This window comes from Arachis ipaensis, chromosome B1 (assembly GCF_059453495.1).
Source record: "Arachis ipaensis isolate K30076 ecotype BB chromosome B1, ASM5945349v1, whole genome shotgun sequence".
Classification (NCBI taxonomy): Eukaryota; Viridiplantae; Streptophyta; class Magnoliopsida; order Fabales; family Fabaceae; genus Arachis; species Arachis ipaensis.
Genome location: NC_142436.1, coordinates 18,752,870 through 18,779,598, shown reverse-complemented (window position 1 = coordinate 18,779,598; position 26,729 = coordinate 18,752,870). Strand labels below are relative to the sequence as shown.

At 34.8% G+C, this 26,729-nt stretch overlaps 2 protein-coding genes and 1 pseudogene across 2 annotated transcripts; 2 read left to right on the top strand and 1 right to left on the bottom strand.

The window, feature by feature from the left end:
- The first annotated feature begins 2,042 nt into the window (after positions 1-2,042).
- On the top strand, positions 2,043-3,764 carry LOC148575865 (protein FAR1-RELATED SEQUENCE 5-like). The gene is made up of 4 exons (XM_088502593.1): positions 2,043-2,174; positions 2,773-2,940; positions 3,060-3,421; positions 3,533-3,764. The coding sequence occupies exons 1-4, from the start codon at positions 2,043-2,045 to the stop codon at positions 3,762-3,764; spliced, it is 894 nt and encodes a 297-aa protein (XP_088358719.1).
- A 66-nt stretch (positions 3,765-3,830) lies between these two features.
- On the top strand, positions 3,831-5,144 carry LOC148575864 (protein FAR1-RELATED SEQUENCE 5-like; annotated as a pseudogene).
- An 11,306-nt stretch (positions 5,145-16,450) lies between these two features.
- On the bottom strand, positions 16,451-21,493 carry LOC148575863 (uncharacterized). The gene is made up of 4 exons (XM_088501205.1): positions 19,645-21,493; positions 17,322-17,649; positions 16,929-17,010; positions 16,451-16,772 (listed from the first exon to the last, which is right to left on the bottom strand). The coding sequence occupies exons 1-4, from the start codon at positions 20,231-20,233 to the stop codon at positions 16,575-16,577; spliced, it is 1,197 nt and encodes a 398-aa protein (XP_088357331.1). The 5' UTR covers positions 20,234-21,493; the 3' UTR covers positions 16,451-16,574.
- Positions 21,494-26,729: the final 5,236 nt, after the last annotated feature.

The following is a 26,729-nucleotide window of genomic DNA, read 5'->3' as shown; positions in this document are numbered from 1 at the left end:
TTCCAGCATCACCGCCGCGCCTCCCTTCCCCTTCCCTCCCTACGCTCCCTGCCCTCCGCCGCCCTTTTCCTCCCCTCCCCTTTCCTCCCTTGCTTGTTAATGTTTGTTTTGACGATAATGATTATTTTCTTGTTTCTTGTTAATGATGATGGTTTTGGTGATGAACTATTGTTTTGATTTTGATTTATTTGAAGTTGTTGTTGAAGGTTGGGTTTTTTATTGGATTCATGAACAGATAGTAATGGAGTAGTAGTGGGTGGGATGGTGCAGATGGTGATGAAGTGATAATGGGTGGGGTGATGGTGGTGGTGAGAAGAGAGAGAAGGAGTATTTTTGTCATTTAAAAAATTAATTTGTCTAAAAAGATTATTTTAAAACTACGTTAAATTTTAGAGACGATTTTGTATGTAAAAAAAGTTGAGGACAAAATAATTTTGCACCTAAACCGTAAGGACCAAAATCACACTTAACCCTTCTAATTACCTTAAAATATCAATAATCCTAATATTACTTGTTAATAAGTTTTCTAGTTAAATTCATGAACTTTATCTCATAATCCTGAATCTACCATCCAAGTAGCTGTCTAGTCACATTAATTAATTTATTACCGTTCTTTTTCCAAGCATCATCTAACAACACAAATTAACAATCATTAATATAATCAATCTAATTCCAAGCATAATTAAGCACATGCAACTTAATTCACAATTTTACTGAATTTGCATACTCAACAATCAAATTTACCAAAACACAATCAATTTCATCCATATCATAAACCAACAATAAATTCCATTAACACTAGTAGAATAACACCTAGCAACATTTTGTCCCTCAAACTTACCAACCTTTATATATCTCTCTCACACACACAAAAAAAACAGAGGATGCCAATGAGTTCTTACCACTCCAAGTATTTCATTTCACTCATTCATTCATGGAACACATTTCATTCATTTTAAGTACCTTTTTCTTCTAATCTGGATTGTAACGAATATGCTACTTGTTTTTTAATAGGATAATATAGGATCAATACTTCTTTTTCTTTATATCCCTAGCTATTAATTTTCTTTAAAATGATCCAACTTTTTCATTGAACTTTATTAATTTGATTAATGTAACTATAACTTTAAAAATAATTTATTTTTCAGTGTTTACATCAAAATTTCTCATAAACTTCAGTGTTCTAGTTGTTGGTGAGGCTTGTTGATGCTGATTTTATTTTCTTGCATTCATCAACCATGAGAATTCTGAAATTAACCTTAAGTAAACTAGCAATAACCTTCCAAACTAATTTAGCACTTACTTTTATTTAGATTTACATTTCCTCAACTACATACATGTACATTTTAGCCGTTACAAATATCATAAATGGTGGTTACAAGTTATACTTACAGATTACAATTTATGAACACATATAGACATAGGAAAAGTATTGGTGACCAAGACTAAATCTGCCAACTATTGACAACAATCATTAATTAGAATTTTTTAATAAAAATTAGGAATGTATTGATGTTGATATCCATTAATTAGAATTTTAAAAATTAGGATTGTAACCGCCTTGAAGTTTTGCAACGTGAAGCAGGAAGACTTACGCAACCCCTAATCCTCTCTAACCTTTTCACGCACTGAATATTTGCAACGTGAAGCAAGAAGAGTCACGCAACCCCAAATCTTCTATAACCTTCTCTGATCATCTTTTCCTCCTTGAACTTGGCTATCACCGAAACATCGCGCATACTGATCGACGTCGACCGGCCACACCCCGATCCCGTTCATGACACCACTATTTCCGTGAAAGAGAAACTCATCCTACAAACCGATATCGCATCCCAAACACACCGTAGATGTCGTAGTTGTCGTCGATGCACATTGAGCCATACCATTCCACCTCTGTTGAGCCATACCGTTCCACCTCCATAAGAGCAAGGTGAACAGCCTTCACATACTCCCGCAACGTGAACAACCCCTCTCATTGACAAATAGTATTCAAACTCCATATGAAAAGGTGTAGTTGTTCTTGTTGAAGGCGAATGGACCACATGGCGTCGAATGATCCATCAATTTGTGTACAAGGATCATATGACACTTCAGATGATATGAGTGATCATTCTAAGTCCACCGAAATCAATGTCCCGTCTCTGAGTGAAGATGATACTCAACGTGTTGACAAGGTGAGTTTTGTGTGAGTAGTATAATTGGTGTTGGTCTTGTGTATGATAGCTTGATGGGAGAATTGGATGTATGGTGTATTTCTTTCTCTCTATATGTTCTCTCAGGGTCATGTTTATATGCAAATTGGTTTTTTATTTTATTTTTGGGGTATTTAAAGTGATACTCTTGGTTGAAAGTATTGTGATTTTGCTTATTTAATTAGAATTGTTGTGGATATTGTTTCTTTTATGCTAGCATGATGCGACAACTTCGACATATGATGTGTTTTCTTTCTCCTTTTTTGTTCGCCATGTTGCTTTTATGTTTGCAACCGTGGTTACATTTTTTTTTCTAGGTATTAACATGTATATTCTTGATTTAAATTATTGTACCTATGTTTGTTTATTAATTGGTGTTATGAATGAATAAGTGGATGGTAAAAGAGGTTTTTCGGGTGTTGAATAGAGGATGGTTATCTTTTTGTGTGATATGATCTTAGTTTTAAGTGTGTTCGGTATTGAATGTTATTTTCTCTGAATGGATTTACAGTTGTTGTATCACACTGGAGTTCAACTAGAGGAAATCCCGTACATAAGATTGTGATTTGTTTCGTTGCAGCAGGCACAGGAGTTCTATTCTAACTATGCAAAGAAAGTTGGGTTCGTGAATAAGATTAGGAACACCAACTTTGACAAGACAAGGAAGGAATCAAGGATACCCATTAACCAATCGATACATTGCAATCGTGAAGGTTATCAGGAGTCTCACGTGAAGGCAGCATCCCAGGTAAAGAAAATAATAACGCGAGATGCAGAGCAAGGATGTACATGATATTTGATAGGCAGAAGGATAATTAGATAGTGTCGAAATTAGAATTGAAGCATACCCACTCGTGTCCTGCTAAGCAATCTATCCATTACCATGAGTACAGAAAACTGACCATGCATGCCAAGTGTGTGATTGAGGACAACGATGAGGCTGGCATACAGCCCAACAAGATTTACCTCGCACTGGCGAACGAGGTTGGTGGGTCGTCGAATTTGGATTACTCAGAGAAGGATGTGAGGAATTACATTACTGGCAATCTGCATTGTGCTGATGAAAATGCAGATATTAAGAAAATGCTGAGCTATTTCTCACAAATGAAAGAGATCAACCCGAAATTCTTTTATGTAGTAGATGTGAACGCATCTAACAAGTTTAGGAGTGCGTTGTGGGTAAATACAAGGTGTTGGGCATCCTACGAGTATTATGGAGACGTGGTGTCGTTTGATACAACATATAGTTGAAACGAGTAAGTGTGTGTTTGTGTATCTGTTGAAAGGTTTCTTGTTTTGACACTATCGTGAGTTCTTACTTGTGGCTGTTTTTATTGCAGGCACAAACTACCGTTCACATCTTTTGTTGGTGTCAACCATCACGGAAAGTCCACTTTGCTCGGATGTGGTTTGTTGGAGAATGAGAAAATACGTAGCTTTGAGTGGGTCTTTACTCAATGGCTGAAGTGCATCGAAACTGCCCCACAGGCCATCATTACGGACCAGTGCAAGGCCATGTTGGGTGCTATTAGGAGTGTCCTTCCAAATACTCACCACCGATGGTGTATATAGCACATATTAAAGAAGATACCATATAAGTTGGGAGGATATACTCGGTACAGAGAAATACATGATAAAATGACTGGCACTGTATGGAATGCCCGATCTGTGAAATCTTTCGAGAAGGATTGGGCTGGATTCATTGCTGAGTTTAACCTAGAGCACAATAGATGGCTATCAGGTTCATTTTGTCATGTGATTTTATTTTTTTCTTTGGAGACTAGATCTTTTATGAAGCTTTGTTTTTAGTATATTTGATTTTAGGTTCCGTTTTCATCGGATGAGTTATAATATACTTGGATACTTTTTTTGTTGTCTCTGTTTGAAGGCTGATGTCTATTTTGTTCACGAGTTTATTTTTTGCATATTTTTTGTAGACCTTTATAACGATCATCAAAGGTGGGTTCCAGTCTATTTTCAAGGTGAATTTTGGGCTGGTACGAGGAGTACCCAGAAGAATGAGAGTATGCACGCTTTTTACGGTGGTTTCTTACATTACAAGAGTAGGTTGGTTCAGTTTGTGTATGAGTATGACAACGTGCTTGGGACTAATGAGCAAAAAGAACTGGAAGACAATACTGCAGATTCTAAAGGAGTTATCCCCTGCTCATCCAGCTCTACAATTGAAAGACAATTTCAGCATGAGTACACAACCTCTATGTTTAGGGAGGTACAATAGAAATTCAGGAAAAAAAGGGGATTGTTCAGTCCGTGGTGTGACTCAAGATGGTGATTTGTTTTGTGTGACCGTGGATGAGCAATACCTACTTTATAGGGAGCCTAGAAAATGCACGAACCTTGTCGAGTTTGACCCATTGACATACAGGGTATTTTGCGAGTGCAACATGTTTGAATCAAGAGGTATTCTTTGTTGCCATTATCTTCCTTTGTGTTCTTTTATTATGGAGTAGATAGAGTACCATCTTGTTATGTTCTCCCTCGATGGAGCAAAAATCTACAGCGCAAACACACTTTCATCAAGAGTAGCCACGATGAGAAGTGATCGGAAGAAAGCCACAACTTATTCAGAGGATTGTGTTCACACTTCTTTAATGTTGCCCAGGATTTTGTGACCTGTGAAGAAGTGGCGGCTATGTTACATTCGGGTCTTGACGATTTAAGAGCCAAGCTATTTAATTATCGTGCGAATTTGGGGTCCAAAGGTGTTGCAACTACACAGAACAGCATGAGGACACAGAGTCAGCCCGGTGTTGGTGCAAATGACATTTGAGGTCCTTCAAAGTTGGCAACCAAGGTCGAACGAGATTAAAGAGGCTTGGATCTGAATTGGACAACTTGATCAAATCTATGCGAAGAAAGAAAAAAAATGAACCTCCGATATGTGTTTACCATTTCATTAATTTTGAATTCACTGTTAAGATGAATTTTTAGATAAAGTTGACTATGCTTTTTTTTGTTGGTTTATTTTAGGAAAATGGTGAAGCAGTCAATCATACTCTAGCATCACAGGAACATGGCGCATTCATGTCTTTGTTAAACTCGTTTGGAAATACTTAGGAGAATTTCAATTATGGATTTTAAAGTAGAATTCCTTTTTTTATATTTTTCACTACTCTGTTACTAATTATTCAGGTTTTTGATCTAATAAACAATTTTAAGTTAAGGGTATATCATTATTTTTTCACTGTCTTTTATTGATACAGTTATAATATTAAAGTGTTCTAAGATTGAGTCGGCTCACCAAAATAATCATGATTTTTATATGCGTGTGATGTGGAGGACAATGAGAGTAGGTTTATTAAACTTAGCATGTGTTTCAGTTTGTCATAGTTGTTTAATAAACAACATTTGCGAATGGTACGTTGATTCTAAGCAAAAGGAACTAAACGACCAAAAAAAGAATCTTTGATAAAAGACATATCCGTTGCCAGAGAAGCACACTTTAGATTGATTAACAAAGACAACTAAGTGAAAGACACATCTATAAATAGACACATATACAGAAGACACACCCCTTAATCGACACCTCCGAAGAAGTCACGACGAGGAGAGACATGTCCCTCGGGAGACACATCCATGGATACATGAAAACACGAAAGACGCATTGGAAGAAGACACTTATAGCAGAAGACACATCCATCAGTAGACACATTCGACAAATACATGGCCAAAAAGAGACATTCCTCAGAAGACACATACATAGTTAAACAAAGAAGCAAAAGACACATCTAGAAAAAGACACTTCTAGTTGAAGACACATCTGTATATAGACATATCTGAATAAGACACGACTAAAATAGACACCTTCGTCAGGAGACACATCCATATAGAACAAAGGACACCTGTATTAGAAGATACGTCCATACCTAGACACATGCAGAAATAACTCTTTGAAACATCAACATGTTTGGTCACTGACAATTAAAACTCTTTAAAACGTATCAAGTGTTTATCATGTGCAAAATAGAACAAATCAATCTCTGATAGAGAGGATTCATATCCATAATACATTCATTCTTAGTGAATTATCCAACCAAGTTCAATAAGGTTCACAAAACAAGTACCCGCTAACAACAAAAGAATCTATAACAAACAGTCGCTGTGTGCAAGACAAGAAAAATTTCAAGTTCTAACAAAAAATAGCTCAGCCTATGTGGGTATCCCAAGACTAGGTAAATAAGAATGTTATATGCATATTTTTTTCTCCATGTTTAGCTCCTTTTGGTGGGCGATTTCTTTGGTAATCCTGCTGCTCGCCATAGCATGCTCTTTGTGCCAGGTGCTATGAACGGTGTCCTAACCTCTTTACGTTTGTTCCTAGGTTGGTTGCGGCAGGTAGCAGGTTGAGAACGGTTGTCAAAGGCATCCAGTGCCTCTCCAATGGCTAAATTTTTATTACACAGAATGATATCAAGCATTATTTCCAGCCTGTATAGCTTGATGGTGTCTTGCATGCAAAAATTAGTATTGTATAACCGCATTTAGTGACAGACAGTGATGTGTGTTTAGATATTCAGTTATTTAACATTAGAATTTAGAAGCTCACATAATTCCATTCATTTAGTTTCCCACCTTTGGTCCAGTACTCCATGAATTTAATTGTGTACACACCACAATCAAAACTATGTCAATGGAAACAACGGACTGTATTAGGAGAACCTGTTTGCACCTCAGTTACACTTACAATTTAAGAAATTCGTAGGCTTTGAGGAAGGCTCACCCATTTGGTTGTATTGGTACAGAGGTGTATGTGCAAGGCATGCCTCTTTTAGTGAGTTTATTCGTGGGGATGGCCACTTGATCTATGTCTTCAATGAGCCTCTCCTGAAATGCATTCAAAGTTTACACATAATACAATACTATGGGTTAAATAGAGTAAGAAAGTAATGAGATATTCTGGTACCACATATGCATCTAGCCTCATCCGTAATGCATCATGTGATTTAGTATGTAGACTATGTAGTACGAAAAGCCTCTTTTCGGAGACATCGAATGCATACCCCCACCAGTGACGGGACATACATACGAGAAAAAACCACTACAACAACATGTAATGGTAACTAGGCAGATTACATACACGGTTCGACAAGAACAGATCTTGGTTGTTTGGTTGAAACGATGGAAGTAACGTATCATATGGTAAACACACTAACCCATTTTCTCTTTGCAGCTGCTGCCTTGTCGAAATACTTGGTGTCGGCACCATAGTGTTAACCCAATCCCACATACATGGGAGTTGGCCCGTCTTGAAAGTCCATCAGATTTTTTATACCATCACCATTTCCTGTCCAAAGATGAAGTTGTAAAAGTTCATACTATCTATTGTACATAAAGGATTCATATAAAAGTATTCTTACCTATATCCTCGGACATACGCAGTAAAAGTCATATGTGAATCTTTTTAATCTTGAGTCATTGAAAGCGCAACACATCCAATGCACCACCTACATCACCAGCTTTTAAAAAAAATTAATGTCGCCAAAATATGATATAAAAACAAATTGGAGTAACATGATTTTCGGTTATATACAATGTTATTGAGCCAAGCACGTGGTCTCAGCGTGCACAAGTCCTCCCTTGCTAGGACTAAGTGTGGTCTACCCTCATACGACGCCACTGTTTGCTGGCTAACCAGAGATGTGTCCACACCCCACCCTCTGATTCATTGTTCATCCCGCTCAGTAAGTTTTTGCCCCCAAAGTAACGGATGAATAGGCCGAGGGGTACGATGTTGGTGTTTTGAAGATCTAGGTTATCCCAAGTGAGAATGAGGGGCGCTATGGATTGGGTGTACGACAAGAAGAACCTTTTGGGAAAATGGTTTGGATTGGATCCATGTTAATGGGTTTAAGGCTGTAATGCCGTTCGATATCTACCCATAACTTTTGGCACTCTGGATCTCGCTGAGATAAGATATCAGGATTACTGTTCAAAATTAAATTATGTGAGGTTGGCAACCTTTAATCATTTTAAGGAGCAAATAAAATAATACATTCATATTATCCGCACAAAGTTGCTTATCATTCACTTGCCTGTCAAAAAATTCACTAAAGTATTCATCATCTCCTGAATACTGCACCAATGCTGTTGACGGAATTTTGGGTTCAGGATCGGCCGGGACAGTTGGTTGCTCTGTTGTTTCTGCCTGGCTAGTCGTGCCGGTGTCCCTCTCCATCATATGATGCTGAGGTGATTGTCTCAACTGTGTTTTTCTACGGAGTATCTTGCCTACGGGGTCGTCGTCATCGTGATCCTTGTCGGATGCAACTGAAGCTGCTTTTGTGCTCACTGAGCCCCTGCTAACTCCTCCCCTCTTAGTGGATCCCTGAAATCAAAACACGAACCTATTTGTTCACGAAACAAACAAGTGCTTTTAAATCACACAACCAATGCAAGATAAATCAATACAACATGTCATCAAGCTTTTTTAAAACATGACTTCGCCAGTAACTTGTTTCAAGGTAAGTTGAACTGTTCTCATGGTTTAACTTTTAAACACGCAACTTAAGCATCCGTGAAATGGTAAATTCTACTCACTTTTGGTTAACTCTTGTGTCTGTCTGATTGGTTGTGCCGGTGTCCCCTTTTGTCATATGTAGTTCAGGTGTTCTTATTTGCTCAATGTTCCTGCGTAGTCTCTTGGCAATGGGCTCGTCGTCCTCGTCATCCCCATCCGATGCAACTGGAGGTGCACCTGTGCTCACTGAGCCGTATCTAACTCCCCCTCCCTTATCAGATTCCTGAATTCAAAACACCAAATTATTCTAACACAACAACCATAAAGTGCCTTAAAATCCCACAACCAAATAAATGTAAATTATTACATGTCTTCCTAAGATATAAGAAATGGCATCAGTAGTGAATTAGAAATTTTAAGTGGTACAGTTCTCCTGTTTTATGTTTGAAACATGCCACTTAAATATATGTCAAATGGTAATGTCTACTCACTCTTGTTGACCCCAAAGGTCTTTCTTTATTGTGTGGTGCAGAATTTACAATCCACAACTTACCGACAAGTGCACCGGGTCATACCAAGTAATAAACTTAGGTGAGTGAATATCGATCCCAGGAGGATTAATGGATTAAGCAAACAATAGTCAATTGATTATTCTAGTCAGACAATCAAAATTTAGGGTTTCAATAGCAAATAACATAAAAACATAGAATTAAATAAAAGCAAACTAAAATTGGTTAAGAAAATAATATGATAAATATAGTTAAGGTGTCAGAGATATTTAAATTCCAAATTAATATTCAATGTTAACTACGTTGATCATGCAAAGATTATGTTCATAGATAACCCAAGTGATTAAATTCCTATTCCTAACCAACCGTCAATCCCTTGATCACTCAATTGCATTAGAGGGTGAAGTTCAAATTCTGATTTATATGCCACACAACCCTAAGAACCCAAAAGCATAATGCAGTTATATGTCACGTACCACATTAAGTCCAAACAATTAGGAATTATGAGAGATTTGATTCAAGCTATAATTCTAATGATATATCTTTTCCAAGACTCAAATAGAATTCAAGTTGAATTATAGTTATTTCCCAATAATCATTCATTCTTAGGATGAAGAACGAAACTAATTCTTAAACAATAATCAAAACATTAATCAATAGTAGAAGAACAAATAATTATTAATCCATCAAAGTAAATAGAGTTCCTAACCTTAACAATGGAGGATTAGTTGTCCATAGTACAAAAAATTCCAAATCTTAATCTAATGTAAAATCTAAAACTAAATAAGAATGAAAGACATGGAGAGAGAATGGAAATGAGGGAGAGCGTGTGCCTTGGGGAGGAAGGAAGTCCCCTTTTATAGTAAAACCTCTAAGACTAAACCTAGAATTCAAATTTAAACTAAATCAAAACAAAATCAAATCTAATCATTCAAATTCAAATTAAATCAAAACAAAATTAAATCTAACCAAATCAAATCTTTTCTTAATGACTCCTTGACTAACTAGTGATCTTCCTTGTAATTTAATCTTGGTGTCTTTAAATCTTCATTAATTACAAAGATTTCTCGAGTCTGGGGCTTTTGTAGGTGTTCCACACCACTTTAGTGGCATTTGGCACCTTTTTTTACGCAATTCTACTCTTCCTTGCTACTTGTCAGGCGTTTCGCGCCGGGACTCCCGCATGAAATGGTGATGCTGGATGCGATTTGGCTCTAAACGCCAATGTCGCAGCGTTTAGCGCCACGATGCTAGAGAAAAAGTATAAACTATTATATATTGTTGGAAAGCTCTGAAAGTTGGCTTTCTAACGCCACTGAAATCACGTCAATTAAACTTTTTTAGCTCAAGTTATGTTTATTGGAGTGTGAAGAGGTCACGGTTGACAGCATCTACAAATTCTCTTTGCACTTGTCTTTAATTATTGGTTCCTCCTTATTCTTTTGATTCTCTTTTCCTAAAATTTTCCTACAAGAATCATGAAACCAAGAAAATCAATGTACTAATAGAAAAGCCTTGAAAATCATATAATTATTAAGCAAATGTCACAATTTTTCTATAAGAAATGCTAATGAAAAGTGCTTAAGATGCTCATGCATCATGGTGTAGGTCTGCGCTTTTAGGACCCGGATTCATTGTGACACTACTTGCACGTCCTTCGACAACCCCACCATCGTTTCCGCTGGTGTTGCCGCAATCCTGTTCAGAGCAGCAACTAGTTAGAAGGCACACACAGACTAAGACACATCCAGCGAGGGCACATCATTGTACGATTGAAAACACACTAAACTACCATTACCGACAAATTGAAGTAATTATTAACTGATGAAACAACCATAAATGTCAGGTCCATGAAAGGTCATGTGAGAAGAATTACAAGATAAATCTCAGATGCACACTAGAATAAAACCTTAAACACTCAAAAAATTTCTTTGCGCTATAGAAAACTTTTAGCTTCACTTCACTGAATACCTATGGTTAAACAGTTGCTACCATAGCGCTAAGCACTGTGGCAGTCCATGCAGCTAGCCACGGCTCCGGTTCTTGACATGTCTTGAGTTTACCATGCTTTAGTTTCTGGAAGTACAATACCTAGGAAAATTGCAGACACAATATAAGTGCTAGGATGCAAGGTTGAGTCAGAGTAAATGGCATTTTCAAGTTTAAAGGTTACCAGCAATGCGAACATGCAGCCCTCACAGGACTTGTTATTTTTAAGTTGATACTTCTTGATCACCGTTTCTAACCATTGAAAAATGTGCAAAGGCCATCGGTATCTCCGCGAATTAGAAACATTGAGTATTGTATCGATGTGCCACGGCGAGATGACGTGCTGCACAGTCACAGTCAAACACAGGAACATCTTGCACAAGCAGGATGAAATGCCTCCTGAACTCCATCATGTCGTCTGCAGTATTCATAGCACAGGTGTTGATGAAACGTCTAAGTTGTATAGTTTTCAACCGGTGAAATCTTTTTTTAATTGTGACATGGGCAGCATTCCTGCGATCGAATGCTGGGAAGTCGTCCACTACAACATGTAGGATTATTAAATAGCGTAAAATGAGCTGCGGTATCGGGATTAAAAAAGAAGAAGGATGGAAACCGAAACTATTTCAGTCGTTTGAATGTTGTTGAACACAGAAAGTTATACTCGCCATCGGGCGAGATTTTGAAAACACATTGAAACAGCTCGGGTTCAATGCGGATGTTTCCGTGGTTTACATGCATCGTGCTTGTTTCAGTGTTGTCGGTCTTAGCCAACGAAACCATTTTGCCTTGTTTCACAGGCCACTTCGAGACAAGTTTCAGGAAACCAAAACCTATTACTTCTATCTCCTCTAACTTTCGTTGGGCCTGGTTTGTTTCCAGTTCCTTGAACATATCCACAATGTAGTATAGTGAGCACCTTGTCTCCAATACTTTCTATCAATATATGACGCGATCATTTGAAGCAAATGAACTGACAAACTAGAAGAAGAGCACAAATTTGTGAACGACGTATTACCATCTTTTCCATGTATTCAAGGTGGTTTCTGGGGACAGACCACAAATTAAATCCAAATACAAGCTTCTCTTGTATTTTCCAAATTCAACTAAGTCAGAGGTACAAAAAATTGGAAGAAATAAAGTCAATATATAGCAATCTCTATTAGTGCAATGGAGAGTAAAGAACACTGAAAAAACCAAATAAATTCAAATTGGGATAACCATACATGTAACACCAACCGTGTGACGGTTCATACGATATTGACTTCGGAAAGAAGACACATCCATTTTAACAAAATTAAGAACTCATTGCATCCAGTGACGTGCAAAATTATAAACAAAAAACCAAATAAGACATAAAAAAACAAGTTTCACCTTTTGTGTTTTCTAGATCACTTAGTCACACGTTCAACAATAACAAGACATAGAGTAATTCAATAACAATCTCTATTAGTCAAAGAATTGCAATAGTGTTCAAGACACAACTTCCATATTATGCATGCACACTATTCTAACCATATGTAGATAAATGAGGACTACTAGAAACCACCTATATATATGCATAGTAATAGAATCAATCTGAGTAAGGAAAAACCTTATGATGGTTACTGTAATGCAGTTAAGGTGGTTCTGAAACACTTTTACATGAGATGATTATTACTTAACAAATTAGCACAACATGGGTAGCGACAGCAGGCAACAAAGCAGCTTCGAATCTCATTTATTGCAAAGTCAACAAAAAATAAGTTCAATGTCCCATAACCCTACAACTAGTTAGAAACATGGAACGTTGCACAAAAAAGTAAATTTGAAGATGGAACCTTTGCACATTTTGCTCGCTAGACCCTAAACCAAACCATAACCCAACAATAAAGAGTACCAACATCCACTGACTTAACTTCGGCCAGAAAACACATCCATTATAACATAATATAACACATTGCTTCCAGATAAGTGCAAAATTATAAACGAAAACCCGATTCAGCCAAAAAAAAAAAAAAAAAACAAGCTTCACCTGCTAGTTCTTCTAGCTCAACTAAGTCACAGGTACAACAATAAGAAGACATGAAGCAATTCAATAACAACCTATATTAATCAAAGGATTACTATGATGGTGAAGGCACAATTAACATGCATGCATGCACATTATAATGACCATATCTAGAATTACCGCCATGATAACTAGACAGTAGCAATTGGACCACAATACAAACATAATAACACAAAGGTGAGATATTGGTAGTTTTTACTCTTTTAAGACAAGGAGTATTTTTCACTAGAAACCACCTATATACATATCTATGTCTAGTAAAAGAATCAATCTTAATTAGGGAGAACGTGATGATGGTTACTATAATATAGTTAAGGTGGTTCAGAACCACCTTTAGGTTATATAATTTTCACTTATCAAATCAACGACAGCATGGTAAAGGACAGCAGGCGACAAAGCAGCTACGAATCTCACTTTTGGCAAAATGGACAAAATAAATTCAAATTCTCATAACCATACAGCTACTTCAAAAGAACGGTCCATAAAAGGTAAATTTGATCACAAGACACAACAATTTTAAATTGAATTTACACTATTGCACTTGTCGCTCCCTAGACCATAAACCAAAACAAAACCCAACAATAACAAATTACAACATCCAACTAATTGTTTTTGCTTACTCAACACAATCAACTATCCAAGAATTAATTGGGTTCCCACATGCAGTCATTCGAAAGCAACATCTATTAACCATATTCACATCAAAGAATAAGCAACATTACAAAACAAAAACCAATTAGTGACAACCATACCTATTAGGTGAACCCAGAAACAGTCCATGAAAATTCACGTTTACTCAGCCGGACAAAACATCGCAAAATATAATTCTGAAGACACATCCAAAGTGACATTCAGTTACTACGATTACTTCTCATTTTTAACTCATCATTACAAGACATCGCTCTGAGTCTACAGGAATAAGCACCAGATATTTCCAAAAGCAAATTATACGTTGACTAATTTCGAAACCATCTACACACAGGACATATAAGCAGAAACAAATCCATACTCAATTTTTTTTAAAAAAAAAAACACAAATAGAAGAACTATCTTGTATTAATCTATCTCAAACCAGGAAGAATCCATGTTCATCAAAAATGTTTATAACTACTAACCCTGTATGGCAGCGCCGGCGCTGGAGGAAAGACAAGGTGCGCAACGCGTCTAGGTGGCGAGGTTGTAAGCGGCGATGGCTAGGGCTCCACAGGACGAACAGGGGTAGCGCTTGCTAGTTGTCTGGCGGCGCAGGGGTGGGTCTTCAATAGCTGCGTGCGTTGTGGCAGAGCAAGATGAGGAGTGGATGCATCTTCAATGGAGGACCGACGGTGACATGCAGCAGAACCGGTGGTGCAGGGGTGGTCTCCAACAGTGGCGTGAGTTGTTGCAGAGCAAGTCGAGGAGTGGATGCGTCTTCCTTGGAGCTCGGACCGTGACATGCAACAGCACCGTGTGGCGCAGGGGTGACTTCGAAGCGCCCCTATTTGGGTCGACGACCAGCGCTCCAGCAACGCTGACTTCGGTTGATGGCGGCGACAGACGTGGACCATAGGGAAGAAGGTTTGATCGGCGCTGAAAGTGGAGAGGTTGGGGGGAAGTGAAGAGGTTGGGGGATGTAGTTGCACGATAATCCTATGTGTAAATTAGGTTTACATTGGTAAATTGGATATATTAGGATTTACCTTAGGTAATTAGGGATGTGGCTTTTTGAGTGAATTAGATTTTTTGATCCAACCCAATAAAAATTGGGAGGAGTTAGCTATGGACTTGTGTTGGTTACATAGCGAAGTTGATACATATTACAAGTTACAAGGCTTGTTGATGTTTCAAAATCCAAAATTGTACGACTCATCGATATGCCATGCAAATTTAAACTGAATTCTTGTTTGCAACAAAATAACCCTAAATTCCACAAAATTTAGCCACTATCCACAACTACCAGCAACTATCAAAACAAATTCAAACCCAAAACCAACCCCTGCATACACAAAATTCGTACCATAATATCACTAACAACAAGAAATATAACAAAAAATGATTTTGTTCAAGGGAGTAGAGCTTGGCACAAATGAAAATTAATCATAAAATATTAAGAATTACAATAATTAAACTCAATTTATAGCAAATGAAACTTAATTATTTACGCAAACTAAAATAATAAAATGTAAGTGAAATAAATTCTAAATACATTTCTTAAAAATTCGGATATCGCACAAAATGAAAAACAAAGAAACACCAGAATCATAAAACACAAAACCATTCCGAAGCCTAGCTCAGGATATCTCTAATTCTCTATTTCAAAAGAATAATTTTCTTATCCGCAACTATAATTCCTGAACGAAGATCAAAATTATGATAACATTGGAGAATCATTTGTCTTACATAAAAAAAAAGTCCCAAAACTCAAAACACTATTTAATCACTATCTCCAAGGTCCAAGCCCCATCAAATATGTATGTCTTATGTATAAAGTATCAACAATAGACAATAACCACTTATAATTAGCCCTAATGAAATATCAACTACAGGTATTATTTTTCCCATCTATCTGTATTACGAAGCTTATGCGAGATCTAAGAGTAAACACGAAGCTCAAACTTTTACTTTCAAAACATTGTGTTTACCTTTAAAAAAAATTGTGTTTATGATTTTGAATTTTTTTTTCTTGTGTTTCTCTTAAAAAAAAAGTTATATTTATTTTTAAAAAATTTTATACGTTTATCATTATAAATTTTATTTTTGTAATAAAATTTTTCTTTTTTTATTTTCTATTTTTCTTCTTTACCCTTTATAATTTTTTTACAAATACACAAAGAAACAAACAAATAAATAAACAAAGAAATATAAGAAAAAAATGAAGGCGACCATGTAGAAAGGTATAAAAAAAGACAACCTAGGAGAAGAAGGAAAAAACATAAAAGAAATTGGAGGAAAAAAACATAGAAGGAGGAGGAGGAAAAGAGAAGGAAAAGAAGATAGAGTGAGTGCGTGAGCTAGTAAGATAAGGGAGTAAACACGGTTAGAAGTATTCTGTTAGACTTGATTATAAAATTAATTTGGTCACTGAATATTTTTGGTAATAGAAAGACACTTGTTTGTTTTGAGAGAGATAAAATACTCGTTACTTTGTGAAATGAATGTAGGAGCATGATTCAAATTCAATCCCAACAATATTTACTATTTTACTTCCACATAGAAAATAAGAATGAGAAAAATAAAAAAGGCGAATATATAGTTTGTCCCATAAACAAGTGTGGTATATACAAATGCATGAAACGGCATGAATTAAGACAAGAATGTAGAACACTAGTACTAGATTCTTGTGGAAAAAGGGTCAAAATCATAATGACTTGAGTGGTTCAGTCAGCAACAGCATGGGTGCTGAAGCAGCTGATTGGGGACCATATCGGGAATGAAAACACTTTGCAGTTCTTGGAAGCCCGGTTTTCTTCTTGTTCAGGGATCGAGCTTCTCATATTTTCAGCTTTTGTCTCTGCCTTTCTCAACTTGCTTAGAATCTTATCCATTGATGATGATCGCTTCTTCTCCAATTTCATCTGTCCACACCATTTTCTTAATTTTCATTCTTTTAATTGGATAACCATTTAAATATTGGGCATCAAAATAATTTGTTATTGACTCATTGACTATGAATTTATTTTAAACTTAAGGCAGAGAGAGTGAAATATAGAAATGTTGTTGAATAAAAGAACCTCAAGTTTGCGTATTGCAGCTTCGGCCTTTGCTTTCTGCAAATTCTCCCACGCAATTATTTTGGCTTCCTCTCTCTTTAACCTGCTTCAGAATAAATGTACATTCATAAATTTACAAATACAAAAACGACATCATGTGATTTTTGCACCCTGAATAAGCAATGGAGATTATTATGACACCGCACTTCTCCCAAAAATTTAAACTGATGGGAGGAGACATATGAATAGTTATATTTCTAACACGAATTTTCACGGAATATTCACATGAAAATAACGTTATAAAATCACTTTTTCCAAAAATTTAGACTAATAAAAAGAGACACATGAATGACAAGAGTTATGCAAATGATCCCTTATGCTAGATGCAATTATGAGAAACTAGAAAGAAAATACTTGGAAATGTCTGAGGCCGAGTCTCCAATATCCCAAGGTGAAAATTGGCTGGTTTCTGTACTATTTTCTCTGAACTCTTTGTGGCAACTCAGAGATTTCGTTGCGTGCCTTTTGGATCCCCTGATAAGAGTAGCTTGGCTATCAACCTGCACATCTCTGACCTCAAGCTTAGGGGAATGGCAACCCGGTTGAACCATGGCTGAACCGGTGCAAGATTCTGGAGATGAATGCAGATCACTCTCTGTTTCATCTGCAGGGCTCATTTGTGTTCCTTTGTCACATTTTGAGAACATCATGTCATCCTCATCGTGATTCTTATCTAGTAAATCTGCAAATCAAATTCAATTCTTGTGTTCATTGAAGGTAATGTTATATCATCCTAATGATTGAGACTTTTATACAGAGAAAAATTCTTTCTTTATATGCAACATAGTTCACATTAATTTGTCCAACAGAAAAAGTGTCACACATTTGCTATAAAGTAATAACCAATTCATTACGTATACACAGAATCTCAATACTCAATAGTGTTACCGAACTTTCAAAATTTGGTGGTGTCTTTGGATGAGACCCTGTATTTCATTATTTAGCAGATTCCAATTCCCGCAACATATTCAATCTCAAGTTATATATATAATATTCCTTTTCTAGAAAATACTAATCTTCACTCATCCTTCATTTTATTCTGTAGAAACTTCTACTCTTCATTTTAAAAGAATACAAATTAGTATTTCTTTGTTTATCTATCTATCTATTTATCAAACTTCTGTGTACAGTGGTACACTTTTTATTTTTTTAAACATGAAATAATATACCATTACATAATAATGTATCGGCTAATTTTTTTTAATATTGGTGAGATTTACTGAAATATTGAGATTTATTGATAAATTTCGTTAATATAGGATAATTGTTGAAAAAGAAAAATAGTTAGTAATGATTTCACCAATTTTATGAAATATAAAAAAAATCGCTAATAATAATAATTTCAATTCAAAGTAAATTTAAAAAAAAATCGTAACTAACAATTTCAATTCCAATTTCTCTTTTTAGAAATCGTTATTAACAATTTCATTTATAGAGTGAGAAGAAATAAATGTCACTCACTTATGATATCCTTTAATAGTGTATTATATTATTCTAATCTAAAAATAACGTATTACACAAATATATTTTTCGTAAAATTTTAACTATTTTGGGTTAATTCTTTTTTATTATTAAACATTTTCGTAAAATTAATTTACTGAATGTGTGATATACAATTATACATTATACACTGCTGAGACTACACAATGTAAATCGGTGTGTCTAAAAACACAAATATACTGTAGGTGTTACGATGTCTAAAAATTTACTAATTTAGTGCTTAATTATTAAAAAAAAAATAGTTAATATTTAATTTAAAAATTTAATAAATTTTAAATATTTGAAATTTATTATAAAAAATAAATTGGACAACAAATAAACAGCGAATACTGAATACAGAATTGGCCTGTACTGTACGTCTGTAACAAAGAATTTGGTGTGACTAGTAAAGTAGTAAGTATTGATCAGACCAACATCTAAAAGCAGAATGTCGACACGCACGGATTACAAGGTCTGAGATAAACCCTATGAAAAAGGTTAGGGATAATACCTTTAATAAAAAAAAAAAAAAATTATCTATTTTCCGATAACATTAACTATTTTTAAAATTATCTTTTTATTTATTTTTACTTTTTCTTTTCAAAGTCACAATTTCTCTTTTTATCCCTCTGACCAGTCATCAGATTACCAGCACCCCAACCAGCGTATACAATAAATCTTAATTTTTAAATTATAATTCTAACTCCTAAAAATTCAAGCCTAAATCGTTTAAAAGATGATAATTAAAAATAAAAAAAATAAAAATTAATTAAATTAAATAAAAATTCTGTGAGACTAATAGTTTTTAATCAGTATAAATATTTAATTATTTTTAATAAATAAATTTTATCAATTTATGTTCATAAATTTTAATAAATATAAATTTATTGACTAATATGTATAAATTTTATTAAATGTATATATATAAATTATATATTTTTTATATGTAAATATAAATATAAATATAAAATGATATATCGAATCAATTAAATAATTTAAAGATTAAATTAAAACAACTAAAATTTTAAAAATTAAATTAAAATTCGAGTGTAATTTTATAAACTACACTAAAGTAAATATTTTCTCTAATTTAAAATGATAATATTTAGTCAGCTATAAATGAAGCAAATAAGTGAATTTCTTATGATGATTATTAAATTAAATAGAAGATGTTTGTTGACGTAGAAATATATTTTACCTTGGGAGAGAGGAGACGATGGGTGACATGAGTGTTGAGGGCAGAGCGGTGCAGCGTGGAGCAGAGGACTACCAGAAGAATCCATTCCATCATCATAATGGTGAACAGAAACAGCAAGCGGTGCAAGCACGCCGGTGGAGAAGGGTGAACCAACAACCAAGTTCCTCACAACCAAACCCTGCCGAATCGGAACCATAGAAGAAGAAGAAGAAGAAGGTGAGTAGTAACAAGCCGCCACTTGAGGGCCTTGTTGACCATGATCAACAATTGGGCCGCTTATGGACTTGGGTCTACGCTGATGAGGTTGTCTGACGTCAGCAGAAGAAGAAGAAACTGGGCTACAAATCCATCTCTCAGCTTCGTCCCATTTGGAAGGCATTGTTCTTCCGCCGGCGCTGTAGAAGGGTGTGAGACCAGACATTGTGTGTCTTCTTATGCTGCTGCTTGAAGCTTTTGCTACTCTCTCTGAGCTCCATCCTTTTTGGGAACTTATCACTGCGCCTTTCTCTCTGTAGTTTGGTGCCCCTGGGCTTGGGAAAGACCCAATCAGGTGGTTCTTCTGATAAGAGGAACAAGGCGTTTTCTTCATCTTCAAATTATTATTGGAATGCGAACGTGGTTTTGCCTTACCTAATACTTAATGTAGTGTTCCCTGTTTCGACAGGGAGAGGTTGATGTGAGTCTACCCTTTTGTTCTTTTTTAAGATAGATTGGACAATTCTAATTCTAATTCTAAATATTGCAACACCCTAAACTCACTCATTCTAAGTATTTACACATGTAATATTTTAAGATTTTCATCAATTAAAAAACACCCTGATTTTCCACTTTAACTAAATCCTGGCGCGCATGTGAGTGTACTTAAATCGTGTGAGATTCTTTGCACCGAAAAAGTAACTGTGTGAGATATTGACTGGTCATGGTTTGGTACTTATGCCACTTGGTATGATTAATAGGGGCAATAGGCATCCTAAGAAGCAACTAAGTCAGGCTTTAAATACCTGCTCTTAGATTAGATTATCAGTATTCTCAACTGAAATGTCATTGTAAAACAAGTTAAAAACACATCATTTTAAGTTTCTAATATATTAAATATTCAATAATATTAGAAAAAAAAAACTAAAATTTATCTTATTTAATATTTATAATAATAAATAAATATTAAATAAGATAAATTTTGACTATTTTTTATTAATTTTTTTATTATTAAATATTTTCATAAACATTAAACATAAGCATACAAACAGGTAAATTTTTGTTCAGAGGTGACATTTATCAAAATATTAGGATTTCTTAGTAAATTTTGTTAATATTTGATAGTTATTAGAAAAAAAATCGTTAGTAATAATTTAATTAATTAAAATTTAAATTTTTTTTCAAAATCAGCAATAACTATTAAAAATGCCTGAAAAAGTACATTTTTTAAAAAGAAAATCAATAATAACGATTTCAATTTAGTGAGACTTTAAAATTTTGTTAAATACAAATGGTTAATAATAACAGTTCATATATTTAAATTTTTGTAAATTTTAAAAAATCAAAACGGGAGTAACGATTTCTTTTTCTTCATTCATTTTTCGTTTCTCTATTCTGACACTTAACTTTTGAGTTCCTCTTCTTGGTTTATTCTTCTTCTCTACTAGATTCTTTCCTTCTTCTCAGCAATGAACTAGTAGTAGATTTTTAATAATAATAATAATAATAATAATAATGTATGTAAATCGTAAACTGTTTCCAATAAACAACATCAGTGCCTCACGGCTCACGCCATTTGTTCTCTTCTCTGAGCCTCTCACACCACTTTTTCAATACCGCACACTCCACCTATTCATTTGCTTTAATTTTGTCCTGCGTGTACATTCATTAATTAGTATTCAACATTTTTAATTAAAAGTGATCAAATTTAAAACATAGAAAAATTGAATTACTACCCTGCTCTCTTATTCTGAAACCACGCACAGTACCACAACTCTATTTGTCTCGTTCTCAGATGGAGCTTGTTTGCCAACTCTTGTTTTTGCTTCTGGCGGGAATAAAATATAGTAAAAGGAAAAAGGCTAATGATGAGAAAAGGATATGAAAACTGAACGAAGAATCTATATATCTATCAATTAACAATTGAATAAATTAAAGCATACCGGATTGAAAGTGGAATGGTGTTGAAAAATGAAAAAACAAGTGCATTTTGGTTGAGGAAGGCATGGGTGACGCACGGCCAGCGCCCACATACATAGGGATCACAACAAAATTCGCACCTGCCCATACCTACGCAAATTATCTGTGACTTGGACTAACGCTGACCAACAAAATTTTTTACAGAGATAGGAATCTGCCCTGCCAATAATGCTATGTTTGTTACAGTGAAAAATAGGAGGAATTTGATATGGGAAGAAAGAAATAGAAAGGAAATAAATATTTTTATTTGTTTGGTTTTGAAAGAATATGTGAAGGAAAAATATAACAGTAGCAAAAAGTGATGTGGGGCTCAGCAAAAACTTTTTTTTCCAACTAAGACGAGAAAATGGAAGAAAAACTCATTTGGTCATTCTACTTTATCATTTCAAACACACTTATGGAAATTAAATTTCACTTCTATTTCTTTCCTTTCTATTTCTTTTCACTTAATTTCTCTCCTTTCTATTTCTTTTCACTCCCAAATAAAGCATAAATGACGAAGGAGACGGAAATTGAGGTATTGGTTCCACGGGAACTTGTGAAATTTTCGTAAAAAAAATTTACTTAAATATCATTATATATATAAGAGTAAAGTATTGTTTTTGTCCCCAACGTTTGGGGTAAGTCCTATTTGTGTCCCTAACGTTTAAATCGTCCTATTTGTATCCTTAACGTTTATAAAAGTGATTCAATGTTATCCTACTATCAATTATACTAACAAATCAAATTATATTTTTCAATTATTCTCATTTAGATGTATTCATTCTCAATTAGGTTTCACTTGAATGTGTTTAATTTTAATATTATACCCACTATTTGTGTTTAGATTCAATTATATCCCTAAAAAAAGTGAATTATGTAAATGTTGTAGGAATTAGTTTCAACATTTGATGAGCTATTTTTCGGAGTAGATTATCGATTCTATTCCAGAAATTTATATTCTAACTTCAAGAAGAGATTTTTAAAACTCAAACTAAAGCGCTCATGATGTGTAATTGACGGCAGGATAACATTGAATCACTTTTACAAACGTTAAAGATACAAATAGAACGATTTAAACGTTATGGACACAAATAAGATTTACCTAGACAAAAACAATACTTTACTCTATATATAAAATGCATACATAATTTTAATTCATTTTATTTTAATTTATATATTAAAAATTTTATGTATATATTATTATGTTAAATTTATGTTTAAATTGTATTTAATTTAATATAGTTAATTAAATTATATAAAATTTTATTATAATTATAATTTTTAAAAAAATAAATAAAACTTAATATCCGGAGATGAGAGACTCGGATAGAAAGCATTTTATTAAATGGAAATAGAATCTCTACTCCCATAAAGATTCGTTGCCATCCTTAAGCCACAATGTTTTACGATTTGTTCTCCCCATCCCAATCCATCATTCTACTCAAATCGTGATTATAATTTTCATTCACAACAAATGGTTAGTCACGAGGGGAGGTTACTATAATTTAGATTATTATTTTAAGTTTAAAACGATAAATTTATACGCAAATAAACTAAACTAATTTTTTAGTATGTTTGAAGGGTTACAGATGAATGGACATAAAAATAAAGGCCATGAAACATAGTGCCTTTGATTTAACAAATAATGCGAAGAACTGACGCATAATGAATAGTACGAGGAGTTGACAAGAACTGGCTAAGAACATGAACTGAATAAGCGATGTCTAGTCGTGTGGCAGTCAAGTAGACGAGATTTCCAACTAACTGTTGATAAAAAGTAGGATTATCTAAAACAGTATCATCCATAGAAGTAAACCAAATATTAGGCTCAAGAGGAGTAGACTCAATGTGACTATCTGTAATTCTGGCTTGAGCAAGAAAGTCAGAAACATACTTAGCTTGAGAGAGATAGATACTGCCATCTGAGGATATGACTTTAAGGCCAATAAAATAACTGAGAGAACCAAGATCTTTCATCTCAAAAGTGTGGTGAAAGGATGCTTTAAGATCACAGATACCATTAACATCATCTCCAGTAATGATCATGTCATCAACATACAAAAGTAGAAGAACAACCACATATTCACTTTTACGAATAAAGAGAACATTCTCATGAGGGCTGCAAGTGAAACTGAGATTGCACATAGTGGTGCTGAACTTTTTCAAACCATTCACAAAGAGCTTGTTTAAGATCATAAAGTGCTTTACAAAGGAGACAAACTTTTCTAGAAAGACAAAGATATTTCGGGGGTGGTTTCATATAGACCTTCTTTTTCAAATCCTCATTAAGAAACGCATTCTTTACATCCATCTGATTAAGAGACCATTTTTTTACCACAACAATGGCAAGGAGAGCGCGAAAGATATGAGAGGAGCAACAGGAGGAAAAGTTTATTCATAATCAATACGATACTCTTGTGTATATCTTTAAGCTACCCATCGTGCCTTTCGGAGCAAGTTTTGATTTTGTATACTTATTTATTACCTACAACTTCTTGAGTAGAAGGAGGATCAACCAAGTTTCAAGTGTGTATTTTTTCAAGTGCCTGAATTTATTCTGCATTGTTTGTTGTCAATTGGATTTGTGGAGGCTCCTCAGAATGAATTAAGTTCATAGTGATGAAAAATAGTAGAAAATAATGATAATTAAGAAGATGAAGAAGTGGATTTTTTACCTTAAAAGAACGAGTAGAGCGAAGATGCATGACAGTAGGAGTAGGATCATCGTCCGGTCTGAAATCATCGGAAGATAGAGAAGGCAGAAGAGTAGGAGGCTCGAGAGGTTGACTTGAGATAGAACCTATAGTATTATCACTAGGAAAAAGATCAACATTTGGGGTTAGTGAAAAATAGTGACTGAGTAGAAGGAATGGACTCAAAAGAGGAGAAACTAGAAAACATGTGATGCTCCCACAATACAACATGACGAGATATACGAATACGTCGAGAGATAAGATCTCAACAATGATAACATTTGTGTTCAGTGCCATAACCAAGAAAACAATACATTCGAGTCCGAGGTTTAAGTTTATTATGTTCATGAGGTTAAAGAAGGACAAAACAGACACCACCAAAAACACAAAGAGAGTCGTAATGTGGAGAAATATGATAAGATACTCAAAGAGAGTAGTGTTATCAAGGATAGAAGAAGGAATTCTATTGATAATATGAACAACAGTGAGAATAGCTTCACCCCAAGTACGCTCAAGACACGAAGAAGAAAAAAGCATTGCATGAACATAGTAAAAAATGTGACGGTGTTTACATTCGGCTCTTCCGTTTTGTCGAGAGGTACCAAGATAAGAAAACTCAGACAAAGTACCCTATTCAGCGAGAAAATTTAAAAGTTTGGAGTCACGATATTCTATACCATTATCGCGTCGGAAGATTTTAATGACCTTGGAAAACTGAGTTTTAATCATAGTAGCAAAGTTAACATAAAGTTGAGGCAGCTCATGACGATTAGTCATCAAATAAACCCAAGTAAAACATGAATAATTATCAATAAATACTACAAAATATCGAGCCCCTTTCATAGAAGCGGTGGGAGGGGGACTCCAAACATCAGAGTGAATAAGATCAAAAGGAGAGTAAGCAAGAAATGAATTATTATGAAAAGATAAAACTGGTTGTTTTGCAGTTTGATAAGAAATACAATCAAAAGACTCATTATTAACTTGACCTAAAACACCCGAAAGAGGAGGCAATTTCCTAAGAGCTGTAGGCAAGAGCAAGACGGTGATGCCATAAGTAAAGTATAGATGGAGAAGAAACAGCACAGAGATTTGACATAGAAGCAACATAAAGATTCTCGAGCTCAAACAATCTTCTGACTTTATATCCAATTTCAATGATTTGTCCCGTCCAACGATCCTGCACACGACAACCAGAAATAAAAAATTGGCATCAAAACCGAGATCAACAAGTTGACCAAAAGAGATAAGATTAAAGTTCAATTTTGAAACAAAATAAGTATCAGGGAGATTAAGATTTGACTGTGAAATAAAACCCTTATTTGTCGCATGCAAGAGGGAACCATTAGCAGTGTTGACAGAAGGTGTATTTGTAGTGGTAGACAAAGATGAAAAAAGATGACGTAAAGGAGACATGTGATTAAAGTAATCAGAATCAAAATACTATTTACAATTACCTGGATGAGTCGAAAGAGCAGCAAAGGTGTTACCAGTAAAAGAGAGAAGTTGCTTAAGAAGAGACTCAATGTCGAATGGAGAGACATAAGGTAGGTTGATTCAGTAGCAGCAACAACAGTAAAAGCAGACACATTCTTAGAGTAGTTGGGATGAGATTAATACTTGTTTTGATTTGAACATGGTGGGCGAGTAGGACAGACAGTAATCAAATGTCCCAAGAGCTTGCAATAATGGCAGAATAGTTTTGGAAAATTGGAGCCAATGTGACATTTCCGTTTATATTTTCGACATTTAATAGAAGGATAGTCTAAGAAGAGGTGCCAAGAATAGTTACAGTTTTGACAAAATTTACCCTTTCTATCTTGGCTGCAAAGACAGTTTCACTCTTAGAACGAGTCAATCCCAGGCGCGATTCTTTAGACTTAAGATAAAGAAGTGCATCTCAAAGGCTAGGCAAGGGATTCTGATGAAGAAGCGAAGCTCTAACCGGTTCGTAATCATCAGTAAGAGCCATGAGGAACTGTATGAGATGCGTTCGGTTGTGATAAACTGATAATCCTCATATACCTTAGCATCAGTTGCATCTTTAAGAATAGGCTCATAGGGGGTCATCAATTGATCCCAAATAATTTTTATTTGAGCAAGAAAATTAAAAATTGCTTGTCTACGTTCTTGCTTAAAGCTATGAATCTCCTTTAGCAGTTGGTACTGATGGGAGAGATCAAAAATAGTATAACATTTTGCTAAATTATCCCATACCTCTTTAGCAGTTTCAAA